This window comes from Ictidomys tridecemlineatus, chromosome 4 (genome assembly GCF_052094955.1).
Source record: "Ictidomys tridecemlineatus isolate mIctTri1 chromosome 4, mIctTri1.hap1, whole genome shotgun sequence".
Classification (NCBI taxonomy): Eukaryota; Metazoa; Chordata; class Mammalia; order Rodentia; family Sciuridae; genus Ictidomys; species Ictidomys tridecemlineatus.
The window spans coordinates 206,932,458-206,953,339 of NC_135480.1; the positions used below are offsets into that span (position 1 = coordinate 206,932,458).

The following is a 20,882-nucleotide window of genomic DNA, read 5'->3' on the forward strand; positions in this document are numbered from 1 at the left end:
GACCCCCACAGAGGATCCTAGACAATGGATACCAGGGATCTAGCCCCAGCTGGACCCTGCCAACGGAACAAGCTCAGAGGTGGGTCCTCCAGCCCAGCCTTGGTAGAGGCTGCAGCCCAGCCTCCTGAGAGTCCTGGAGGAGGTATGCTGGGCTGAGACCTCACCTAATCACACACACCTGCTACGCAGTGAGAGGTGAATTAGGGGGATGCTGCCACACAGCCAGGGACAACTAGAGAGCCTGTGCCTCTTCATACACACAGGTCCTGGAGGGCAGGGCCCATGGCGGTCACTTTAAGGGTCACATCCAGGACTAACATGGTCCTTGCCTGGGGCGAGTGCTCGGGCATAGTATTTAGGGAAAAGATGAGGGGAGGTCTGAGCCCCTCCACACCCCTGAGCGGCTCACACTGGGCAGGGATACTAGTGATGGAGGTCCCTGGGTGGAAGGCAGGGCACATAGACCATGACCCTGGGCACTCTTTCCTGGCTGCACTTTCTTCATTGGCACTTCTGCCCCCTGGTGGCCAGCGCTAGCACTGCAGCCCAGGCAAGAAACCCAGAAAACAAAACACACACCTTTGTTTGGATGTTGTCAAGGCAGCAGCTCTCCCAGGCTCCAGGAGGCAAAGGAGCAGGACCCAAGGCTCCAAGAAGAACAGGAAGGACCTCAGCAGCCTCACTTGCTCCCCTGTGTCCCTCTGCTGGCCCGAGGTGTCACGCTCACTCAGGAGGCCTCCTCACCCAGCTAGGACAGTGACCCTGCCCACTTCCAAAGGAGGACCCCAGGCTCCAACAGGGACAGTCTCTTCCCTGGACCTGAGATGCTGAACCAGTGTGGGGTAACACTCTGCATGACCCCTACTGTCCTCAGTCCTCCAAGGCCCCCGCCTACTGTGTTCAGAAGGACCTCTAGAGAGGACAAAGCATTTTCCAAGGGGCTTGGTGGACAGTCTGATGGAGAACTAATGCCATCAGAAACTTCTGGGAGTCTGTGGGACCCTGGAGTCACAAAGGCCAACCACCCCAATTTTCAAAGGGGAAACTAAGACCTCCCCTGTGGCCACCTCCACACCAGGGAAGGACTGCTTAGCCTAATTCTAGGTGTCCAGAGTAGTGGACACAGGACCCTGGCCCTGTCCTCTCCAGGCTGCCCTGGGAATGTCCCATGCCAGGCATACTGGGGAATCTTGAGTACCCAGCTGCCTATCAGTAGGGTATGTTCCCACCTCCCAAGCAATGGGTCCCTGGCATGTTGCTCCTACCCCTAAGGGTAATCTCCAACCTCTTCCTTCTTTTCCCTTGTCACCTCCCCAGTGTCCCATCCTTCTGATACCTAGGAAGTCTGCGTGGTAGGCGTGCGCGTGGATGTCCAGAGTAAAGAGCCCGCCTGGAGGGGGTGGGCAGGGGATTCCCAGGATTTTAGGGGCTCTCATTCCCAAAGCAAACCCCAAAGGAGGACTGAGCCGCGGCCCAGGAAGCAGGAGCCCTTCCTTCGCGGCTGGACTCTGCCACCTGGCGTGCCCTGGCCGGTCCCTCGAGACCCTGCCTCTTTTCTGGCTCAGTTTCCCAATTGTACCAGGAGCGGTGGACGCGGAACTGCGTAAGCGCGCGCTCTGCGTGGACGCGGCGCCCGCTCCCTCCCCCGGTGGGCGTGGGCGGGGGTTGCGGGCCGCCTCCACCCGCGGGCGGCCGGCCGGCTGGCGCGGACTCACCTGGCAATCTACCATCATCCTCAGCCTCCGCAGCTCATCGCCGGCCCCAGGGCGGGCCCGGGGCTCGCAGAGACCGTTCGCCTCGGCCCGCGCGCGGCGCAGGGGGGCGTCCGGCTGCGGGGCTCATGGCGCGGCCTCGCGTCCCCGCCGGGCCCGGGGCTCCGCGGCCGTCGCCGTCGCCGCCAGCGCTGCTCCCATTGTCTGCGCCTGCCGCGCTGCCGGCCGCTCCGGCCCCGCGCTCGGTTCCGCCCGGGCTCCCGGGGCTCCGGCCGGGTGGGCGGGGACAGCGGGGACAGCACGGCCCCGCCCCGGCCCCGCCCCGGCCGTCGCAGGTGCGAGGCGCGGGCCCGCTCGCGAGCTCGGGGGCGCGCTCGGCCTCTCTGCGTCGGACGCACGCGGCTGGACCCCGCGCTGCGCGTCCAGCCTTGCGTCCACTGCCTGGCGCGCACTCGGGGCCTGCGCGGGACCGCGGGCGGCGCGCGCACGTGACCCCGCCTCGCGCCGCGCACGCGTCATGCACAGAGTGCTTGGTTTGGCGGGTCTCACATGTCCTTCCGCCCTAGCCGCCTTCGCTGTTCCCCAACCCTCTGCGACCTAGGACCACTGTCACCGTCGCCAGGTGGGGACTGCTGAGCTGGGTGCCCCTGCAGAGCCTGCAGTCGCCAATTATACACCCTCACCCTGTCAGGCGCGTACCCAGTGCCACCTGCTGGGTGGATGGCTGGGGTCAGGGGACTTGAGGAGACCAGATTCAGGTCAGGTCAGGTAGCCCCCTCCTCTCCTATTCGCCCATCCTTTCCCTTCTGTGACACGACTAGATCCAGCCTGTCCCATAGGTGTAAGGGGACAATTGGGAACCTGGGAGGAGGGGATCTGCAACTGGTGCTGGGCTGGTGTGGGTCTCACGTTACTAGGGAAACCTGGGGCCATAAGCACTCAAGGCCACTTAGCTCTGAGTGACCACACCAGCTGTGGGTGGGGGATTAGGAAGCAGTTCTCTTCTTCATCACTCATCCAGGACAGAGGCTCCGTCTGGTCTGGTGACAGGGATGTCACGCAGGGGACCTCCTGGGTCCAGCCTCTTGGGCACCTTTGTCTCCCTGCTTTACTCCCAGCACGCTCTTATGGGGGGCAGTCACTGGCTCATTTTGATCAAGGGAACTGAGGCTCTGAGAAGTCATCCGGAGCCTATCTCAGGGCTGTGCAGGTCCAGTGTGGACCTCAGGGCAGCAGACCTCAAGGGTGAACTCCACATAGGAGCTGAGAAGGTGGCCTGTAGCCCAGTGTGAGTCCCCTGTTGATGGGGACTTGAGGGGCAGGGCCTGGGGAGCCCCCCTGGGTGAGGAAAGCTCCAGGAAGGAACTTGGGGTGTGGGTGCCCCTGGGGACAACATCTGGGCCAGATGCACAGGATTCAATTTCAGACAGGGCTCACTGCAGATTAGGGGCCAGGGGACCCCATCCAGGCAGTTTCCTAGGAACTGTGGCCTTGTAGAGCTTCAGGGGCTGAGTAGACACGTCACCCACCCAAGATGGACTCAGCACCTGTCTCAGTGCCCTCTTGCTAACTAGGGTGTCCCAGAGCTGGCAACACATGAAGGCAGCTGCCCAAGAAGGGTGGGTGCTCAGAGGCCTCCCAGCCATAATCTGATTTACTCCTGCCCCTTGGCTCAGAGAGGTGGAGTGACCTGCCCAGTATCCCACAGGCTCTAGGACAGAGCTCTAAACTAGTGTTCAGTCCCCCCCCCCCCCCGTCATGCATGCAGCAGACGGTCATGGAGCACTTCCTGGGTGCTGGTTCCGGGGGAAACCCAGCTGGCCATGGCCCATCAGTGCCCTCTCAGAGCTTACTGCCTGGGAACAGGGTGGGAGGGGCACAATATCATTGAAAATGATGACACAGGATGAGGAGGGTGAACGGGAAGCAGAAAGGTGCCCACTCTGGAGGGGAGCACAGATCCAGGCCGGCTTCCCTGAGGAGGTGGTATCAGGAGCAGGTCCCAGGGAACTGGTCCAGTGGTGGGTTGTGCTGGCCTGATCTGTGGGCAGTGTGACCACAGGTGTGTGGGACAGGCCCTGTGGGGCAAACGATGATGTTGGACTGTATCTGATGTAATCCTGCAGGCCATGAAGGGGCTGAAGTCTAAGCTCGTGGGGCCTCTGGCCGTGGTCCTCAGACACTTGCAATGTCTATTTCTTGAAGTGCTTCCTCTGCAATTTAAAAAGCTTCAGAGCCCACAGAACCCCATGCTGCCTGCAAATCTGGCACCTGTAGTTAAAGGGAGCTTAGATCTGATCCTGCCAGGTGGGACGCTGTCCCTGGCCTCCTTATGCTGGCCCAGTCTCCACTCCTTTTTGGAGAGCAGCCAGGTCTGTAGCTTGGTTCCAGGAGTTGGGTTCTGTCTCTCAGGTTGTGTCTGAGGGCCATGCTCAGGACCACTGTTGGCCAATGTGCCCAGGGGCTTGGGCCCAGGTTGAGAAGGCCCATAGCTAGGTCTGGCTGGGCACCACGGCTTGGCATGGACCCAGAGCAAGGCTGGCATAAGCTGGGAGCAGCGTCTCCCCTGCAAGGCTGACCTGCCCAGGTCCCAGGGTCCCCTCCTCATGAGGCCTTCCCCATCTTCACATCCAGGAGCCACCTCCTGCTGCAGACAAGTGGCTTTTCACAGAGCTCTCCCAGCCCAGGCACGCTCCCTCTCAGGATGGAGAGGCCATGGTCCATTCTCGACCCGAAGAGCCAGGGCCTCTCCCAATTTGGGTCCTCTCCAGCCCATGCTGTGTTTTCACACTCGTGACTCCACCTGCCCACCATCTGGGATCTGTCCCTGCTTGCTGGCTAAACTACAGGTGATGTAGGAAGAGTGGCCTCAGGGGGCAGGTTACAGAGCATCTGACTGTTTTCGGATGACCACAGTGCACCCCACACCTACTCCATGTCTCTTCCATCCACAGAGAAGATGCTGCTGCCCCAGGGAAGTGGCCCTCAGCCCACACCCAGCCCATCTCTGCCTGGCTGGGCAGACAGATGGCTGTGGGCCTCAGGCCCCCCTGGGTTCATGCTGGATCAGTGCCCCAACAGGTTCTCTGCTCCTGGCCTGCACCAATGCCCTGGAACCCCATGCCCACCAGTGGCTTCCAGGGCTGAGGTGACCCTGGATACAGGAGGGTGACAGACACATCCCTGTTCTCAGGGACAAGAGCCCATGGGGTTCTCCTGCTGATCCACTCAGCCTGTCCCCGCCCATGCAGGGTTGCAGCAAACCTCTGAGGGCTCCCACTTCTCCCTGGCTCCCCAGAAAAGGAGAATGAGCTCCTGCTGGTGGCAGCAGCCAGCTTTAGCCTGGATCTTCTGGAATAACTGTCCGCCTGGTGTATCCCTGGAGTCTGCAGAACAGTGTCAGGTAACTCTGGTTAGGGCCAAGCAATGTGCCCCCTTTATTGAAAACTATTACAGAGGCCGCGGCTACTCCGTGAGAGTGGCTCCCCAATGTCTGCAGGAACCCAGAGGGAGCCTAGACCAGGTCCATTTCCGAGGGTCCCAAATGAGGAACTGGCTGCATATGGCTGAGGGGACATCATGATACCCAGGCAGCCAGAGAGAGGGGTCCATGTGCCTTTCACACAGTGGTGTTAAATTGCAACTTGAAGGGCCATATGCACCTCGGGGGACCTGGCAGGATTTCAGGCCCTCAAGGGGGCAGAGACGCCAGGTGGGTGGAGACGCCAGGGCCTGTCTGTCTGAAGGTGCACCCGCTGGATGAGGCAAACTGCGGGCCCCACCTCTCTAACCGCTTCCTCTTCCCCTCCCGCGATCCCTGTGCCAGACCACTGCACCATCAGGGGTGCGCCTCCCTCACCCCTTTCCCAGCTGGAATCTCCTGGTAGCTGGAGGTAGGCAGGACAGGCCTGCTTCCCATCTAAAGCTTGGACAGGGGCAGGTGGCTGCAGGGCTTTGGGTCCCCATTCATGGTGGCCTCAGCTCTGCTGTCAGCTCCTCAACCAGCTGGTATCCTTGTTGACTGTAGAAAAGCGGATCAGCTTTAGGCTGGGCGGCTGGGGCTTCCTGTCATCCCAGAGGTACTCCGGGGACAGCACCTTGGATGGCTTGTGTGAGATAAAGTGGCGGTTCAGGTGGCTCTCCTCTTGCCAGATGGCCATGATGCCATTGGCTTTGTCTGTCAGGATGGCCATATGGCAGACCCTGGTAAATTCATATACACTGGCCACTCGTCCCCCAAAGACTGCCCCACCATAATAGAAGTCCCCCTCGCTGTCGGCCACAAAGGCAGTGGAGGCTCTCCTCCGCTCGTAGGGGAACTGCTGGCGGGAGGCAGTGAAGTAGCCAGGGTGAATGGCAGCCACAAGTTCCCCCAAGGTCTCAGGACCCCACAGGTTCCTGAACACCATGTCCACATCAAGGCAGAAGAGGTAGTCTACCTCCCGGTGTGCCCTCTTGGCTATGTGCAGGCTGATGGTCTCCATCCGGCGTGTGGAAATCTCCTCCCAGTGAGAGTGACGCCTGACGGGGATGATGCTGAGCAGCCGGCCAGCGCCCAGCGGGACCCTGGGAATGGCTGCAGGGTCGTGGGTGAAGATGTAGTAGTGCACGCGGTAGCCACGCATGAAGAACTCCTCGGCCGAGTCCAGGAAGTGCTGGACAAAGAGGGTGTACCTGGTGGCGACAATCCTGCCATCCACTGCTGCCCTTCAGGGCCACGGCCTGGTCCCCACCATGTGCTGGCATCATGCGGGCCACAGGTTTTGGGCTGTCAGGCCGGGGTCCACTTGCTGGCTGCCTCCCTCCCACCGTCACTCAGGTGACCCTGGGCTCTCGTCTGTCAAGTGCCCACAATCCTACTTCAGCTGAGCATTCCCCACCTGAAAGCCCGACTGCAGAGTCTTATTTTTTAATTTTTTTTTTTTTTTGGTACTGGAGATTAAACCCAGGGTGCTTTACTACTGATCCGCATCCCCAGCCCTTTTTATTTTTTACTTTGATACCGGGTGTTGCTAAATTGCTGTGATCCTTGCTGTTTGAACTCTTGATCCTCCTGCCTCAGCCTCCTGAGCCACTAGGATCACAGGCAGGTGCCACCATGACTGGTTAAACACACTGTCTTTCATTGTGCACTTACTACAAGTGCCAATGTTCTCCAAGAGTCTCGTGATGTTCTCATAGATGCCTACAGGAGTGCTCATCTTACAGGCAGCACCACTGAGGCTAAGCTGGAAGAAAGGAGCCGAGAAGCAAGTAGGTGGCAGAGGGAAGGGAACGTGGGTGGTGGATGCTGGGTACAAGGAGCGGGCGTGGGTGGCCTGACCCCGCAGGGGCCATTCATCATCTGGTCTGTGCCTTAGACCTCGGGCCCCATCAGGATCCCAGTGGTAGCTCCTAAAGGAAGGGCCAGGTAGAGTCAAGAAGAGGAGAGTGGGCAGGGCTGAGGCCAGGACAGGGAGGCCGGCGCCTCCTGCTGCTCCACCTGGGCTGTTCCACCTCACCTTCCATGCCAGGCCCCGCCTTGCCCCAGCAAGCCCACCCCGTCACCCTTCGCCCTGCACCTTCCTCGGCCTGGCACCTGTGCCCTACAGGGCCTGCCTTCCCCTGCACTGGGAGCTCCCGTGGCTCAGGGAGACCTGCCCGCCCACTCAACCCCTACTCACTTCCCCACGGCAAACACGGTGACTCCGATGGTCAGGTTCAGCGGCTGGTAGATGAGCTGTAGCAACTCTGGGTTGAAGGTTCCCTCGGAGATAATGGGTGCCAACCAGGGCGTGAGTGTCAACAGCTCCGTGGGCCTGGTGGCAGGGGAGGTGCCAGTGCTGAGGGCCTCCCTGGGTGGAAGCCTTGGCCACGTCCTGACCCGCCTCTTGTGCTGTGTTACTGGGGGCAACCCCGTGCCTGCCTCTGGGTCTCGGGTTCCCCATGTGGAAAGTGGGGTGGCACCAGCTACCTCACAGCAGGACAGGGAGGACCGGAGCTGGCACCAGCATGGGGCACGTCTAGAGGAGCCAGGTGAGACTCCGTGGGCTGGTATCATCTGCTCCTCCAGCCTCCTGTGGGGCAGTGCTACTGTGATCCCCTGCACAGGAGAAGCTCTGCGCCATGGGCTAACCTGCCCAAGGTCATGCAGCCAGTGACAGGACTGGGTCCCAGGCCACCCAGACATGAGCACCTCCACCAACTTACAAATCAGTGCTGTCACCCACCCCCGCCGATGCCAGGTCTCTCTGTGCCTCCTACCTCTGCTCCAGCAGCTTGGGCTGAGGGTACAGAGGCCTGCAACCAAGAAGGGCCAGTGTGAGGGGAGGCAGCCCCCCTGGGGCGGGAAGGGGAAATGACAGTCTCTTACTGTGCCACCGGCTGGAGGGGCTCCTCCCCCTTGTGCTGCAGCTTCAGGTTGCTGTGCAGAGGTGAGAGAGAGAGAGAGAGAACACAAGGTTAGTTCCTGGCAGGAGGGGGACTGCCTGGGCTGGGCCCACTCCTGCTGACCTCCCCACAGCTTCGTTTTGGGCTCCTAGGGTGCGGCCTGCCCAGGGCCAGAGGGAGCAAGCACTAAATTGCCTAGTCTGGCCTCACGCTTGCTGTCCTCCTGCCCTAGCCTCCATAGTAGCCGGGATTATGGACACGCACCACTACCTCCAGCTCTCAGTTGGTTTTATATAAAGGAATTCGCCCTAGGTAACCCGGTGGGCCTAGTCACGTTAGTCGAAGGATCGCAAGGACATAACTGAGGAAAAAGACGTGTGGCCTTGGGCCGCAGGGTTGGCTCCTGCCAGTGAGTCCAGCCTGCCCGGAGACCCTCGCCAGCACAGGTGCCCATTCTGGGTCTCCGTGGCTGGCTGGCTCATTTCCTCATCTGTGGAACAGGAGCCATCCTGACCCAAGTGGCTGTGTGAACAGGAGCCAGCCATCCAACAGGAGGAAGGACGTGCCCAGCATTGACCAGCACTCAGAGAGGGCAGTTGTCCTGGCCACTTCAGTGTCCACTAGCTCCAACAAAGGTCACACTGAGTGCAGAAGTAACAGGAGGTGGCAGGGCTGCAGGCCAGGCCCTGGGCTTGGTGCCAGCAGACTGAGGGGCCTGGGCCAGACCCTGACTCCATGGGCTCCTGTCCCTCCTCTGCCTGCCGCAGGGAGTGGGCTAAGGCTCAGAGAGGTTAGAGGCCTGCCCAAGGCTGCCCAGCAAGCAGTGGTGGTAGAACCGGCTCCAAGAGGCCGGGTAGACAGCCAGGAGGCGGTCCCAAGGGTCAGGGACCAGAGACGGGTCACATAAGAGGATGGCTGCAGCCTCCTTGAGTTCTCCCACCCCTAGTCTGGGGCTTTCTTTCATGAGGCAGAACATACGAACGTGAGATCTGCCATTTTAACCATTCTTAAGCATACAGTTCAGTGGCACTAAGCACGCCCATGTCGTGGTGCCACCCAAAGGCACTTGGTCCCCAGTGCAGCGGTGTTGAGAGGGGGGCTCTCGGGAGGGGACGGGATCCTGCAGGCTTGACCTCTCCGTGGATGAGTCCCTTGGTAGATTCGTGGCTCATGGTGTTAGTGGCAGGTGGTAGAAACCGGCAGGTGGGCCCAGTGGAGGGAAAGTCCCTGCTGTGCCCTGGAGGGGCATTTCTTGTCCCCACCGTCTCTGTTCTCTCTGCTCACTGGCTCCCGTGAAGCGAGCACCTCTGGTCTGCCAAGTCCTTCTGCCATGAGGTCCTGCCACACCACAGGCCCAGAGACAGTGCGGCTATCAACCATGGACCAAAACCTCTGAACCCTGAAGCCAGAATAAAGGCTCCTCCTTTGAGGACTTTCCTCGGGTACTTTTGTCCCAGCAACAGAAAGCCGACTGATACGACTGCTCTGTGTGTCTAGAATGTTCCCTTCACCCCAGACAGAAACGTGGCACCTGTCAGCAGTAGCTCCCTATGGCCCTGTCCCCAGGAAAAGGACCACCGTGTCACTAGTGACCGTTGTCTAACTCTGCTTCCTGAATCTGACTACCACAGGGACCTCTTTTAGGTGGACCCACAGTCCTCGTCCTTTTGTGACTGGTCTCTACTTGTTATTTCTTTGGTCGTGGGGATGAACCCAGGAGCACCCTACCATTGAGCTACAGCCCCAGCACTTTTAAAATTTCATTTTGAGACAGGGTCTTGCCAGGTTGCTGGCGACTAAAACACTCAAGGTCACTCCAAGGGATCTGGGCTGTGCGAAATAACCACACAAGAGACAGAAATACGTTTTTCTTTGGGGGGTCCTGAGATGGCTCCTCTGACCTTAAGGGTCCGCAGAGAGAGAAAAAAAGAGAGAGAGAGCGAGAGCGTGCACGCAAGAGCATGAGAGCGAACACGCTGACCCCTTTTATTGAGGAGAAGCTATTCAAATGAGGCAAGGGGTCAGGTTTCAGGGGGCTGAGTCTATCCTCACGATGTCCACTAGCAGGTTGACTGACATGTAGAAGGACCACACCCAAGGACAGAGTAAGAGAAGGGGACACACAAAAGGCGTCTCCATGGAACATTCTATCCCAAACAGGGCAAGGGGCAATATTACAAAGGAACAGGGGAGCACAGCTCCACACACGGGGATGTAGGAAGGCACGCCCACGCACGAAGACACTGTCACGTGAACCCTAAAGATCGGGGCTGTCGTCTGGGTTCCCTAGGCAACCAGATCACAGAGTGACCGACAATGCCACACCACTCAGAAGGGGAGACAGACACAGTCATGTGCTAGTCGGCCTCCCACACGGTCTCACTTAGTTGCCCAGGCTGGCCTCAATCTTGGGATCCTCCTGCCTCAGCCTCCTGAAAAGCTGGCAATCTAGGCGTGTGCCACTGTGTCCAGCTGAGTCTCTCTTCTTGAACTGATGAATTTTCAAATTCAGCTCATCTATTTGGACCTCTGCCCTCGTTTCTTACAACAGCACTTCAGGTCTCTTCTCTCCACAAGTACAAATAGGCACCAGCCACACTGCGGCCTCAGACCCAGGAACATAAAAGCTGGGTCTGGGGGTGCAGCTCAGTGGCAGGGCATCTGCTTGGCATGAGTGAGGCCCTGGGTTCCACCACCCAGCACCAAAACAAAAAAAAACCCAAACACTTCATATTTCTAAGCCTCTGAAGGTAGTAAATGGAAAGTAAAGGAATCCAAAGGAAGAAAGAACTGAAACAGACACAGGTTTTCAGTCTGTCACAGAACCATCCAACAGAACCAAGAGGCACCTGGAAGAAAGAAGGAGCAGCCGCCCTCCGCGCCAAGGCTGAGGTGGAGGCACGACCAGGACAGAAGAGGAAATGCAAGTGGCGCCCGCCATGGGCGGGCCTTGTGGGTGGTCAGGGGAGTGGAGCTTAAACCAGAGAGGGCACGGCCACCCCCGGAATCAGCACGGTGGCTCTCTTTTTCTCCCCGGCACTAGCGGGGGTGTGGTAGAGGGTGGGCTGGCTGGATAGGCAGGGTGGGGGCAGGAGGGTGGGTGGGTGGTGGCTCGCCTTTTCTTTTGTCTTTTCTGTTTCCCAGTTGCTAGGGCTGGACACTGTGTGAGTGTTGGAGTGTGACCCCTGTTGAGAGGCAGGAAGAGGCTGGACACTGAGCCCACCATGGCGTTCAGCAGTGGGCCTCAGGGAGGCCATCAGGGTTGCTTAAGGTGACCAGGGTGGGGCCCCGTGAGTGCATCTGCTGGCTTTACAAGGGGGTGAGAGACCAGGAGGTGCACGTGCACCCCGTCTCTCACCACGGTCCTCTTGTGCTGTCTGGGAACTCTGTCCACAGGAAGGCTGTTGCTGGGAGTCTCCCTGAGAACTCCCCGGGCCTTTCAAACATGGCGGCGAGCAAATTGCCAGTGGGCGGCTAGAACTCCCCGGGTCTTTCAGGTAAGGAGCCCCTAATGCAACATGGCGGAGGGCAAGTTGCCAGTGGGTGGGTAACAAGTTGTATTGAAAACCTTCTAATTGGTCCTCCCATCTTCCGTGATCGTGGACAGCTCGTGCCCCCCATGAATCTTATGCAGGGTGGACGTGCGTGCTCTATAGGTGATGATCTGACCTTTACTATGATTGGCCCCGGGAGCTTCCTGGTTTAAGATAACTGACTCTCACTTTCTATATAAGCTAGAACCAGCTTGCAGTACAGTGCTTTATCTTTGTCACTGCTATCTGTGTGTGTGTTTTAATCTCCGACGAACCTTGGCCTTTCAGCTGTGACCTGATGCAGCCCTTTGCCCTTGGACTAGAACCCTGAGCCAACATAAGCCTCTTCTTTTTAACTGGCCAGCCTGTGGAGGTGTGTAATTAGCAACAGAAGTGACCATGGACCACGGCCCTAATTTACTGTTTGTAACAGTGCAACCTGCCTTGCTGCTCACTGGCTGACCATCCAGATGTGTGATTTCCTGTGGCTGTGGAGTCAAAAGCCCCCAGGGCCCAGATGCCCCTTTGAGTTGTCCCAACTCATTTGTTCACTCTTAGCTGTTAAAAAGGCAGAGTCGCCAAATGAGGAAGGTGTTAGTCAAATGTCAGTTTGTTCCTGAAGTCCACATGGAACACATTGAGTGAAAGGCCGTGTCCTGAGAGCACTGTCTACTGGTCACCTGCTCTGCACCAGGGCAACGCCAGGCTATATCACCACATCCAGGTTCTGTGTGGCCCAGGAGGGGACCCTCACCCATCCCATTTTAAAGCTGTGCAGCCTATATAAGGCCAAAGCACACAGGGCACAAAGATGCGCCAACTCAAGCGGCCATCTCGCGCCACATCTGTGGCAGCCCGTACATCCCTAGACATCACAGCAGTTCAGCAGAACACAAGCTTAGGACCCAGGAACTGCAGACAACATGCCCCTAAAATCACTTGTGTCTCTCGAAATGTGAGCAGCCCCCAGGGGCCCCAATTCTCACAGCCCCATACTTACAAGATCTCTGGGCAGGGGAGGTAGTAGGGCACATAGGAGACGGGCGGCCAGTTCCTGACATAGGCCCTGGGAAGGAAAGACACCTGTTGACCCAGGCTGACACCCACGTGGTGCACGTTACTGGAAGTGAAGAACACCAGTGGTGCTTTTGGGGGATCCCCTGTCATTCTAGAGCCTGGTAGTCTTTAGGACAAGGTCTCTTGGAATTCCCCGTGGACACCAAAGGGCCCTGATGTAGCTATTTGCTCACCCATAGCAATTTTTTCCTGGGGCATGCATGGGCTTGACCAGTTGCCCACAAAGCAGTGGGGTGAGGCGCAGCCCCAGGAGCTTCTCAGAAGGGTATACTGGGGGTGAACTTGGGAGCATGAACAGGAGCTGCTCACCGACACGGGTAGAAGGATGGTCTAGGCAGAGCAGACTTCAGGACAAAGGTGGGAGGACCGTACAAGGCAAAATTCAGAAGCTGAAACTAATTAGGTCTGGCTGGGGCTGGGGCTGGGCCTGGGGGAGAGGTGCCAGAAGAGGTTGGCGGAACCTGGAAGACCTTAAGGTGGTGAAAGTTTGGGGTTGAGGTGCAGAGGCAGGGAGGGTGGGGGTCCATGGGACAACTTACCACAGGGCCCAGAGGCTTGTGCCGGCCAGCAGGCAGAGCCCCAGGCCCAGGGCTGGTCTCCAGCGGAGCATGGCTGAGTGCTGCACCAGAGCCTGGCCACCTTCAGAGATCGCTGGCTCCTTGGCCAAACAGCCCCTTTCCTCCCAGGGCAGTCAGGCTCTGAGCCTGCCTCTTGGCGGTCCTGAGATGCTGAGGTTCCCCAAAACACCTGCAAAGGAATGCTGTTTATTCCAGGGCAGGGCACCCACTTCTGCACCTCTCTCTCTCTGTGACGTCCTTCCCAGCAATGCAGATCCTAGGCCTCTCCTCCTTCAGGTCACTCCTGGCTGAGGCTGAGCTTCCAGGCAGAGGCGGACAGGTGGCAGGCACTCAGTGCTTAGCTGGAGCTGTGGCTGGGGCAGCTCTGGTGTCTTGCTTTCTCCCTCCAGCCTAGAAGAACAGAGGCCTGTTCTCCCAGGGGCTGGGACGCTGAGGAGGAGCTTAGAGGATTCTCTATGGAAACAACAACTGGAACCAAGCCCAGAGCCAGAATAGCAGGAACACACTTAGTCCCCTGGAGTGCACGGCAGGCAGCTGGGAAATTTCTGGGGAAGGAATTTCCTTCGGGAGGAGCGGGGCGACTAGGTTTTCCAGGGGACCACTGGGAGGCGCTTCCGCCCTCACTGGCTTGGTGACCTGGACAGCCTCAGGGTTCTGGCTAAAGGGGTTGGGAACAGCACGCACCACCGGTGGGCATGTGCAGGAATGGCTGTAAAGCGCTCTGCTGCGGTGGATCAAGGTCAGACATCCCAGGGTCAGGGTTCTGGGGTTTTGGCCTCTGGTCACTTGAGGGTCTCTGGCAATCCTGCTCCCCCTCTTTCACTCTGGGGCCTCCGTTTCCCCACCTGGGCTTCAGCACGCAGCATCCTCCAAGCCCTCGCCTCCACTGCTGGGCCCAGGACTCAGGGTCTCTCCTCTCGCCTGGAGTGCAGACCCCGGAGGCTGGGGCCCAGGCGCGCACCTGCATGTCTGCCGGCCAGAAGGGCTCAGGGTTCTGACTTCCTTCCGCTCATGCACGGCGCGGTAGGGTAGGGCAGGTGGGAGCGCAACTATCCCGGAGGAGTGCAGACTCACTCCTTGAGGCCGCCCCAGTTGTAGCACAGAGGTGACCTGGGGACCATGCGGCTGCTCCTGCTGACGGTGGGGCTGAGCCTGCTCTCAGTGGCGCGAGCCCAGAAGTTTCTGCTGACTCCTGCTAGCTCACAGGAGGTGACAGCCCTGGGGAGGGCTGGGGTGGGACCTGGAGTCCCAGGTCAGACCTCTGCACTGGTGCACTATGGGAATCCCAGGTGTACCTTTGTAGTGCCCTGTCCTGTGTCCTTGGTGACTTCCTCTGGCACAGGAGGGGTGCTGAGCATAGCAGGGTGCCTTCCTGCCTTCTGTGAGGTCCCCCAGAGTTTGAGGGGCCGTGGGGTGAGGCCTCTCCAAACTGTCCGTGGGCTGGGTCTTGCCAGCCCCGCTGCCCAGAGACTTACTTCCTCCCTTGTCAGCTTCTGGGTTTCTGAGAAGCTTCTGGTTCTGCAGCTAGGATTCCATTCAGTGTTTTGTCTCCCAGTGAAAGGCTCAGGGTGACCCTCTGTATCACCATGGATTGTCCAGGAACTTCTGATTTTAAAAATTCTGGTTTGTTTTAGGACAAGAATTAGAGCCCTGGAGATGCCACACACCAGCCCAGGCCCACCTCTGATGGACAAAGGTGCCGGGTGGCTGCCTCCTTATCCTGGTGTCCTTGACCAGGGAGCTAAACTGACTGAGTCCAAAACAGACCCTGGGGTCAAGGGTGGTATCCCAGAATCCCTGCTCACTTTAGCAAGGAGTCAAACTCCTGGGTCCATACAGCTGGCCCCCAGAGCCTCCCATGGTTCCCTCAAGTCTTCCTGTCCCCTCTCAGGGACTGGACAGCTGCTGGTCATTCTGTCCACACCCAGCTCCCTTCCATGCCCTTTCCACACCCAACCCCTGGTCTGGATCTTCTCTGCACCCCTGCAAAGGCCCCAGGGTCAGCCACTCCAGGCCTTCCCCTTGGCCCTGAGGCCCTGGGTGAAGGAGACTGATGAGGTCAAGGGCGTGTGGGACCCAGAGCCAGAAGGAGGCAGGAGCCAGTGCTGAGGCTGCTGGGGTCAAATGCTCAGGACCAGTCACAGTCAGGTGCCTGTCTCCCAAGTTCAGACTGACTGCCCTTGGTCTCTGGAGGACTTGGGTGAGTCAGTCCTTGGAGGAGCGGGTGCCAGCAAGGGAAGGAAGCAGAGACCAGTGCTGTGGTCTGGTCACCCTGCAGCAGTGACCGTGGTTATCAGAGTAGCCATGCTTAGTTGATGCAGAATCAACATGTCCCCTGTGACTCTCCTGAGCTCTGTCCACTCTGTCCCTTGCCTTGTTCTCCTACCTCATCTCTCTAATAATGAAGTTCCACTAGTCCTTTAGGTGACTTTCTGGGCCCCTCTGGGTGGCCTGTGCATGGCCCCGGGTCAGAGGTGTGTTGCCCTGGAGGGCCCTGCCCCAGCCTGCCTGGCTCGGCCTACTGCTGATGGAAGGGGATGTCCTGACCAGGCCTCCTCTGGCTCCTGGAGTGCCTCAGGCCTCGGCCTGCAGAGACCCCAAACCATCCCTCCTGCCTCTGCCCCCAGGTCAGCCCCACCTGGACCCCTTTCCCTGGCTCCCCTGCCCCTACAGCCTGCTCAGAGCTGGCTCCCCTCCCCCAGCTCCAGGGAGACTGGCACATCGTGCGCTGGGCAGGAGACTTGCCTATTCCCGAGGAGAGGAAGACCCACCCGCTGCCTCCCTTCAAGTTCGTCAGAAACAAGCTCAACAAGCTGGAGTTCAGGATGAACCTCATGTGAGTGCCCTGCAGGTGGCCCCTTCATCTCCCCCGCCCCTGCCCCCAGTCCCTGATCTCAACTGGTCCCTTGAGTGGCAAAATAGCCTCCTCTTGGGTTATCTCGGGAACCTGCCGGGCGCCCTTGGTAACCAGGGCAACGACACTCATGGGGACTCTGAGCTGAGCACAGGACTCCACTTGCCCACTTGCTGGTGCGTCTCTGAGGTGCTCCTGTGACCCCAGCTCTCCAGCACAGCGTGACTTGCTCCTGGAGAAACCAGGTGTGGGCACGGAGCACTCTTCTGCACAGAGACGGCCTCTGCCTCCTTCAGGATCTGCTCGGGGTCGTGCAGTCAGTAAGGAGCCAAGGCTCCAGGACCAGGACTCTCTTCTGGGAGATGCGTTTGGAGGAGCATTTGGGGACCCAGGGCAGGACCTGGCCTCCTTGGTGGGCAGAGGCCTGGGTCAGCGGGGCACCAGGCTGCCTGACCAGAGCGTGGGTTACGGCTCTGCTGCCTTCCAGGCTTCTCCAGCTGTGCCACCTGGAGCACACAGGGTGAGGGATGTGGGGTCCTTGGCAATCCATGTCCTGGGGTCTGGGGCCTGCTGGGACCTCCTGGCCTCGTCCCTGGACTAGGATAGGAACCTTCAGATGACTTCAGAGATCCAGCCTGGACCTGTGGGGTCTTCCTGGGATCTGTGTTCCTTCTGGGAGCCTGATCCTGACCAGCTGCAGCCACCCAAAGAGACCTACTTGCTTATAGAAGGGACCTTCTGAAGCCATTCCAGGCACTGGAGGTCCAGGCTCCAGGGGCTTGGGGACCTAAAGATGGGTCTCCTGGGGACTCTGGCCACAGAGTTGAAGAGCCCAGGCTGACTGTGGAGTGTTATGTGTCAGGAGGAGGTGGGGGCTGGCCTCACCACTGGGGCCCTGTGGGAGGCAGCAGGGAAGGAGGGGGCGGGTGTCCAGGGGGAGAAGTGTGCTTGGATCTGTGTTCCAGGAAACCCATAGGATACATTCAGTTCCAAATGATCCTGGATGTAGCCTCCTGGGGCACCTTTCAAACCGGTAAGTGGCCAAATATGCATTCTTTCTTTCAGTAGGGTCTGCAGAAGGACACCTGAAGGCCAAGTGGCTTGTGTTGCCCACAGGTTGGAGGCACACCATCTCTGTCCACTTCTTGCCAGGGAAGGATCACGCCATTGCCTACTTCAAGGGCAAGATACAGCAAACCTACCAGATGACGATGCTCATGGGTGTGCTCCAGCCTCTGGACCGTGTGGAGTTGGGTGTGAACCTCCAGGGTGCCGGCAGACAGGGTGCAGTGCCTTCCAGTCCAGCTATCTGCAGTTCCCACCCAGGCAGCCATTTCTGGGACTCCTGGACTCTCGGTGGGAGAGGACCCCTCCCTAGAGGTCAGCTGTGCCCAGGTGGAGACCCTGTCCCTGGCCACTAACCCTTGGAGCCATCTCCACCCTGAGACTCACAGCTCTCTGCAGCCTTTCTAGTCTCCGCCAGAGTTCTCCAGAGCTTGGCCCCCAGTATCCTCCTGACAGAACCGCAGTGGGCCCTTCCTGCTCTTGCCCATCAGCCCCTGCCTATCCTGCCTGTCCTGTGTGTGCTGCACCCACTGTCTGGTCTTCTCTGCCCACAGCTCCCTGGGAGGCTCTGGACCCATAAGGCCCCTGTGATGGCTATGTGGGAGCTCTGGCAGCAGCAGGGAGACATGGACAGGGAGGCCTGCCCACTGGCCCCACTCTCTGATCATAAGCATGGACCTCAAAGGCCCTTGGTGTGACCCTGATGATGGCTGAGGCCCTTGGTGCTGCCCAGACCCTCCAGGTGCCCCCAGATCATTTCTAGATTGAATTTCACATGTCCCCCCATCTCCTGGTCCAGTGCAGGACATACCTCCACACCAAACAGGGTGCATGTGGAGTGTGGTCTTGGGCAGGATCTGAGCTGAGAACTGGAGAGGCTAAGAGCTCACAAATCACTCTCTGCTGAGAGTCCCAGAGTCCTAGGAATGGCTTCCTGGGGTGGAAGCTGGGGGGAGATGGGCAGGAAGGCAGTGTGCCCTGTCTGTGCCCAGTGCCCCTGTGTGAGCAGGGTGCCTCGACAGAACTTGCGGTGATGTGCACATTGCTGGAGGGGCCCAGGGTGCAGCCTCTGAGACCAGGTCTGCAAGGAGAGGTTGGGGCCAGGGAGACTGGGCAGTGGGGGTGATGGGGGTCTGGAGGAGCTGAGGGCACACGGCGACAATCCTCAAGGATGGGCATTTCTGTGGGGCAGGGGTCTGATTCATGGAGACGGGACATTGACAGGTAGGCCCCACCCCTTCCCTCCTTCTGCTCCCCCTGTGGTCATACTCAGGGCTGTTTCTCCTGGAGTGATTGGGGTTTGGAGGGACGGTGTCCCTGAGCCTAGGATGTGCCCATGCAGGGAATGTTCATTGGTCCTCTGCTTGCCAGGGTTGGGGAGTGGCACCTCTTTCCTGTGGAAATCTCAGAGACAGGAATCCCCTGGGGCCCCTGAGCTTTGCCAGGAGCTCAGAGGCATAAGTGTCTAGTCCCAAAGAAGACGCAGAAGTGGTTGTTGCCTGGAGACGCCCCCTGGCTGGCTCTTTCCCGAGAGGTTTGTGCTGGGAGATTCCATCCCAGTCCCTGGAGCCCCTGGCACAGCGGGCTTGAGTCCTCTCAGTGGCTGGAATCCCCTGGGGGAGACGACAGTATCTGGACTGGAGAGATAAGCCCCACCAGGATCCCAAGCTCCCTCTCCTCATGCCCCAGTGGACGGGGCACCACCTTCCATACCTACCTCCCTCCATCTGCCCTGCAGGCCGCACCCTGGAGGAAGACCCAGAGGCTCTGAGCATCTTTGAGAAGTTTGTGAAAGACAAAGGGCTGAACAAGATCACCGCCCCTCCCCACCTTGGTAACCAGGGGCCTCCTTTCTCCTCCCTTCACCTGTGATCTCCGTCACCACGGCTGGGCCTTTGGGTCTCCTTCCTCCTATTAGATGATGACCACCTGTTCCCATCCCTTGTGTCTTTCTGGGTCTGCAGAAGCCTGCAAGTTGCCAAGAGAGTCCTAGAGCAGGAGGGGACTGCAGAGCACCCCGGAGGATGGAGCCGAGAACCCTGGCCACCCTTTCCCTCCCACAAGCAACTCCCTGTGGCAAGAAAGAGCAGGGCCCAGCCCACGCCGCCTCACACCTCATCCTAATAAAGCTGGACAATGGCCCCTGGCCACATGAGAAACCCCAGAGCTTGGTCAGCGTGGTGAAATGAGGCTGGTGTGCCTGCTGGTGGCAGTTATCCACCTAAGGACTCTGTTCTCCCGCAGAGACAGGGAGACAGTCCTCTGCCCCCTGACGGTCACATTTCAAAGGAAAGGCTTTCAGGCCCCTAGGAGAGACCCTTTGGTCTGAGTTAGTGACCAGTCACAGCTGCAAGCCCTTTTCAGTAAATGCTCTAAGAAAGGAGGCCAGGGGTTGGCCAGAGAAAAGAGCGAATTTTCCCGGCAGCAGGAGGCTCTCGGGCGGGCACCTGAGCGGGGCTGGGGTCCCCAGGGCTGAGGCCTCATGCTGCGAGGATCCTTGCCACAGTGAGGTCGTACCGCGCAGAGTTTGTAGGGAGTTGTCGAGAGTTCTGGGGTTGTCATCGCACACATGTTGATTCAGCCTGATTCAACACTGTGGGTGTCGCACCCTAGAACCCATTCCTACCCCCCGCCTCAGCAGCAGGAGGCCACAAATGAACAGTCTGGTCTCAGGCAAGGCAGGAGATTTCAGGGGCATCCATGGGGGATCAAGACATTCTGCGTCAGGTTTTTGTTTTTCCCTGTGGCCAAAATGCCTAACAAGAACAATTTAGAGGAGAAGTTTATTGGGGGCTCATAGTCAGAAGTCTCAGTCCATAGATGGCTGACTCCACTGGGCCCAAGAAGAGGCAGCACATCATGGGGAAGGGCCCTGCTCAGCTCATGGCAGCCAGGGAGCAAGAGAGAGCAAGTCAGGGACAGAAGCAAAATATGACTTCCCAGGTCCCCGTGACCCACCTCCTCCAGTCATGCCTCAACTACCCAGTTACCACCCTGTTACTCCATTCAAACTAGAAAGGACTGATTAGGTCACAATTCTTACAATCCAATGATTTAATCTCTGAACACTCCTGCATAAACACAGGAACTCTTGATCCAAACCATAACACCCTCACTGTCATCTGGCCTTGCACAAACGTCCCAATTCTGTGTGTCAACCTGTCCGCCTATTGACCTGGGACCTCACCAGGTTTGAATGCAACTCCCTAAGTAATTCTGAAGCCCCTGCTATTAAACTTGGGGTCTGCTGTCCTGTGGGTACAAAAGCCACATATAGTTTTAAGAACATGGTACAGCCTTTCTGTCCCCTGCCCCACCATTTTTTTAAATTAGTGCTTTATAGTTTTCTCTCTTCTTTCTAAAGACTTTCTTTAGAAGTTTCTTTTCTCTACCTGAGCTCAAAACTTGACATTTCCTTCCAGAAATCCCCAGTACAGTCATACTTTAATAAGCTTTTTCAATGATGTGACCAAAAGACCTGACAATAACAATTTACAGGAGGAAAAATTGATTTGGGGCTCATGGTTTCAGAAGTCTCAGTCCATAGACAACCGTCTCCATTCCTTGGGGCCGGAGGTGAGGCTGGACATCACATCAGGAAGCAGAGACACTTCTCCTCTTACCAAGGACAAATATAGAGCCCAAAGGCACACCCCAGGAGCCCACCTCTCCCAGGCACACCCCACCTGCCTCC

The 20,882-nt window shown here is 58.5% G+C and overlaps 4 protein-coding genes across 12 annotated transcripts in view; 2 read left to right on the forward strand and 2 right to left on the reverse strand.

The window, feature by feature from the left end:
- Ralgds (ral guanine nucleotide dissociation stimulator) overlaps positions 1–1,856 on the reverse strand; it is a 41,369-nt gene extending 39,513 nt beyond the window's left edge. The window contains exon 1 of the mRNA XM_078048537.1: positions 1,716–1,856. Within this exon, the coding sequence (XP_077904663.1) occupies positions 1,716–1,733 (18 nt within the window). The 5' untranslated portion in view covers positions 1,734–1,856. The remainder of the gene's footprint in view (positions 1–1,715) is intronic.
- On the forward strand, positions 1,328–5,135 carry LOC144377400 (uncharacterized). 2 transcript variants are annotated; one of them, XM_078048542.1, is made up of 2 exons: positions 1,328–2,334; positions 4,347–5,135. In XM_078048542.1, exon 1 carries the CDS (start codon positions 1,369–1,371, stop codon positions 2,311–2,313), a length of 945 nt encoding a protein of 314 aa, XP_077904668.1. In that variant the 5' UTR covers positions 1,328–1,368; the 3' UTR covers positions 2,314–2,334; positions 4,347–5,135. The 2 variants fall into 2 exon arrangements, with proteins under 2 accessions (XP_077904668.1, XP_077904669.1); XM_078048543.1 differs by having other exon boundaries at positions 4,964–5,135.
- On the reverse strand, positions 5,121–13,815 carry Gbgt1 (globoside alpha-1,3-N-acetylgalactosaminyltransferase 1 (FORS blood group)). 8 transcript variants are annotated; one of them, XM_040286545.2, is made up of 7 exons: positions 13,231–13,795; positions 12,615–12,680; positions 8,065–8,115; positions 7,956–7,991; positions 7,666–7,768; positions 7,376–7,510; positions 5,121–6,367 (listed from the first exon to the last, which is right to left on the reverse strand). In XM_040286545.2, exons 1-7 carry the CDS (start codon positions 13,299–13,301, stop codon positions 5,702–5,704), a joined length of 1,128 nt encoding a protein of 375 aa, XP_040142479.1. In that variant the 5' UTR covers positions 13,302–13,795; the 3' UTR covers positions 5,121–5,701. The 8 variants fall into 8 exon arrangements, with proteins under 8 accessions (XP_040142479.1, XP_040142478.1, XP_005321176.1 ...); XM_040286547.2 differs by adding an exon at positions 6,850–7,106 and having other exon boundaries at positions 6,172–6,386; positions 7,376–7,768; positions 13,231–13,812; XM_040286544.2 differs by having other exon boundaries at positions 5,121–6,386; positions 7,376–7,768; positions 13,231–13,796.
- A 199-nt stretch (positions 13,816–14,014) lies between these two features.
- LOC101965511 (von Ebner gland protein 1) lies at positions 14,015–19,352 on the forward strand. The gene is made up of 6 exons (XM_013356780.3): positions 14,015–14,478; positions 15,972–16,105; positions 17,089–17,156; positions 17,240–17,518; positions 18,927–19,022; positions 19,153–19,352. The coding sequence occupies exons 1-6, from the start codon at positions 14,389–14,391 to the stop codon at positions 19,179–19,181; spliced, it is 696 nt and encodes a 231-aa protein (XP_013212234.2). The 5' UTR covers positions 14,015–14,388; the 3' UTR covers positions 19,182–19,352.
- Positions 19,353–20,882: the final 1,530 nt, after the last annotated feature.

Bases quoted from the DNA above. Each gene is read 5' to 3' on its own strand.
- LOC144377400 (XM_078048542.1), top strand. From the start codon at position 1,369: ATGTCCAGAGTAAAGAGCCCGCCTGGAGGGGGTGGGCAGGGGATTCCC.
- Gbgt1 (XM_040286544.2), bottom strand. From the start codon at position 13,301: ATGCTCCGCTGGAGACCAGCCCTGGGCCTGGGGCTCTGCCTGCTGGCC. The intron at 8,116-12,614 runs GTAAGTATGGGG...ACCTCTGCACAG, and splicing joins CTCCCCTGCCCAGAGATCTT to CAACCTGAAGCTGCAGCACA. The intron at 7,992-8,064 runs GTAAGAGACTGT...TCTTGGTTGCAG, and splicing joins CCCCTCCAGCCGGTGGCACA to GCCTCTGTACCCTCAGCCCA.
- LOC101965511 (XM_013356780.3), top strand. From the start codon at position 14,389: ATGCGGCTGCTCCTGCTGACGGTGGGGCTGAGCCTGCTCTCAGTGGCG. The intron at 17,157-17,239 runs GTAAGTGGCCAA...TGTTGCCCACAG, and splicing joins CTGGGGCACCTTTCAAACCG to GTTGGAGGCACACCATCTCT. The intron at 19,023-19,152 runs GTAACCAGGGGC...CTGGGTCTGCAG, and splicing joins CACCGCCCCTCCCCACCTTG to AAGCCTGCAAGTTGCCAAGA.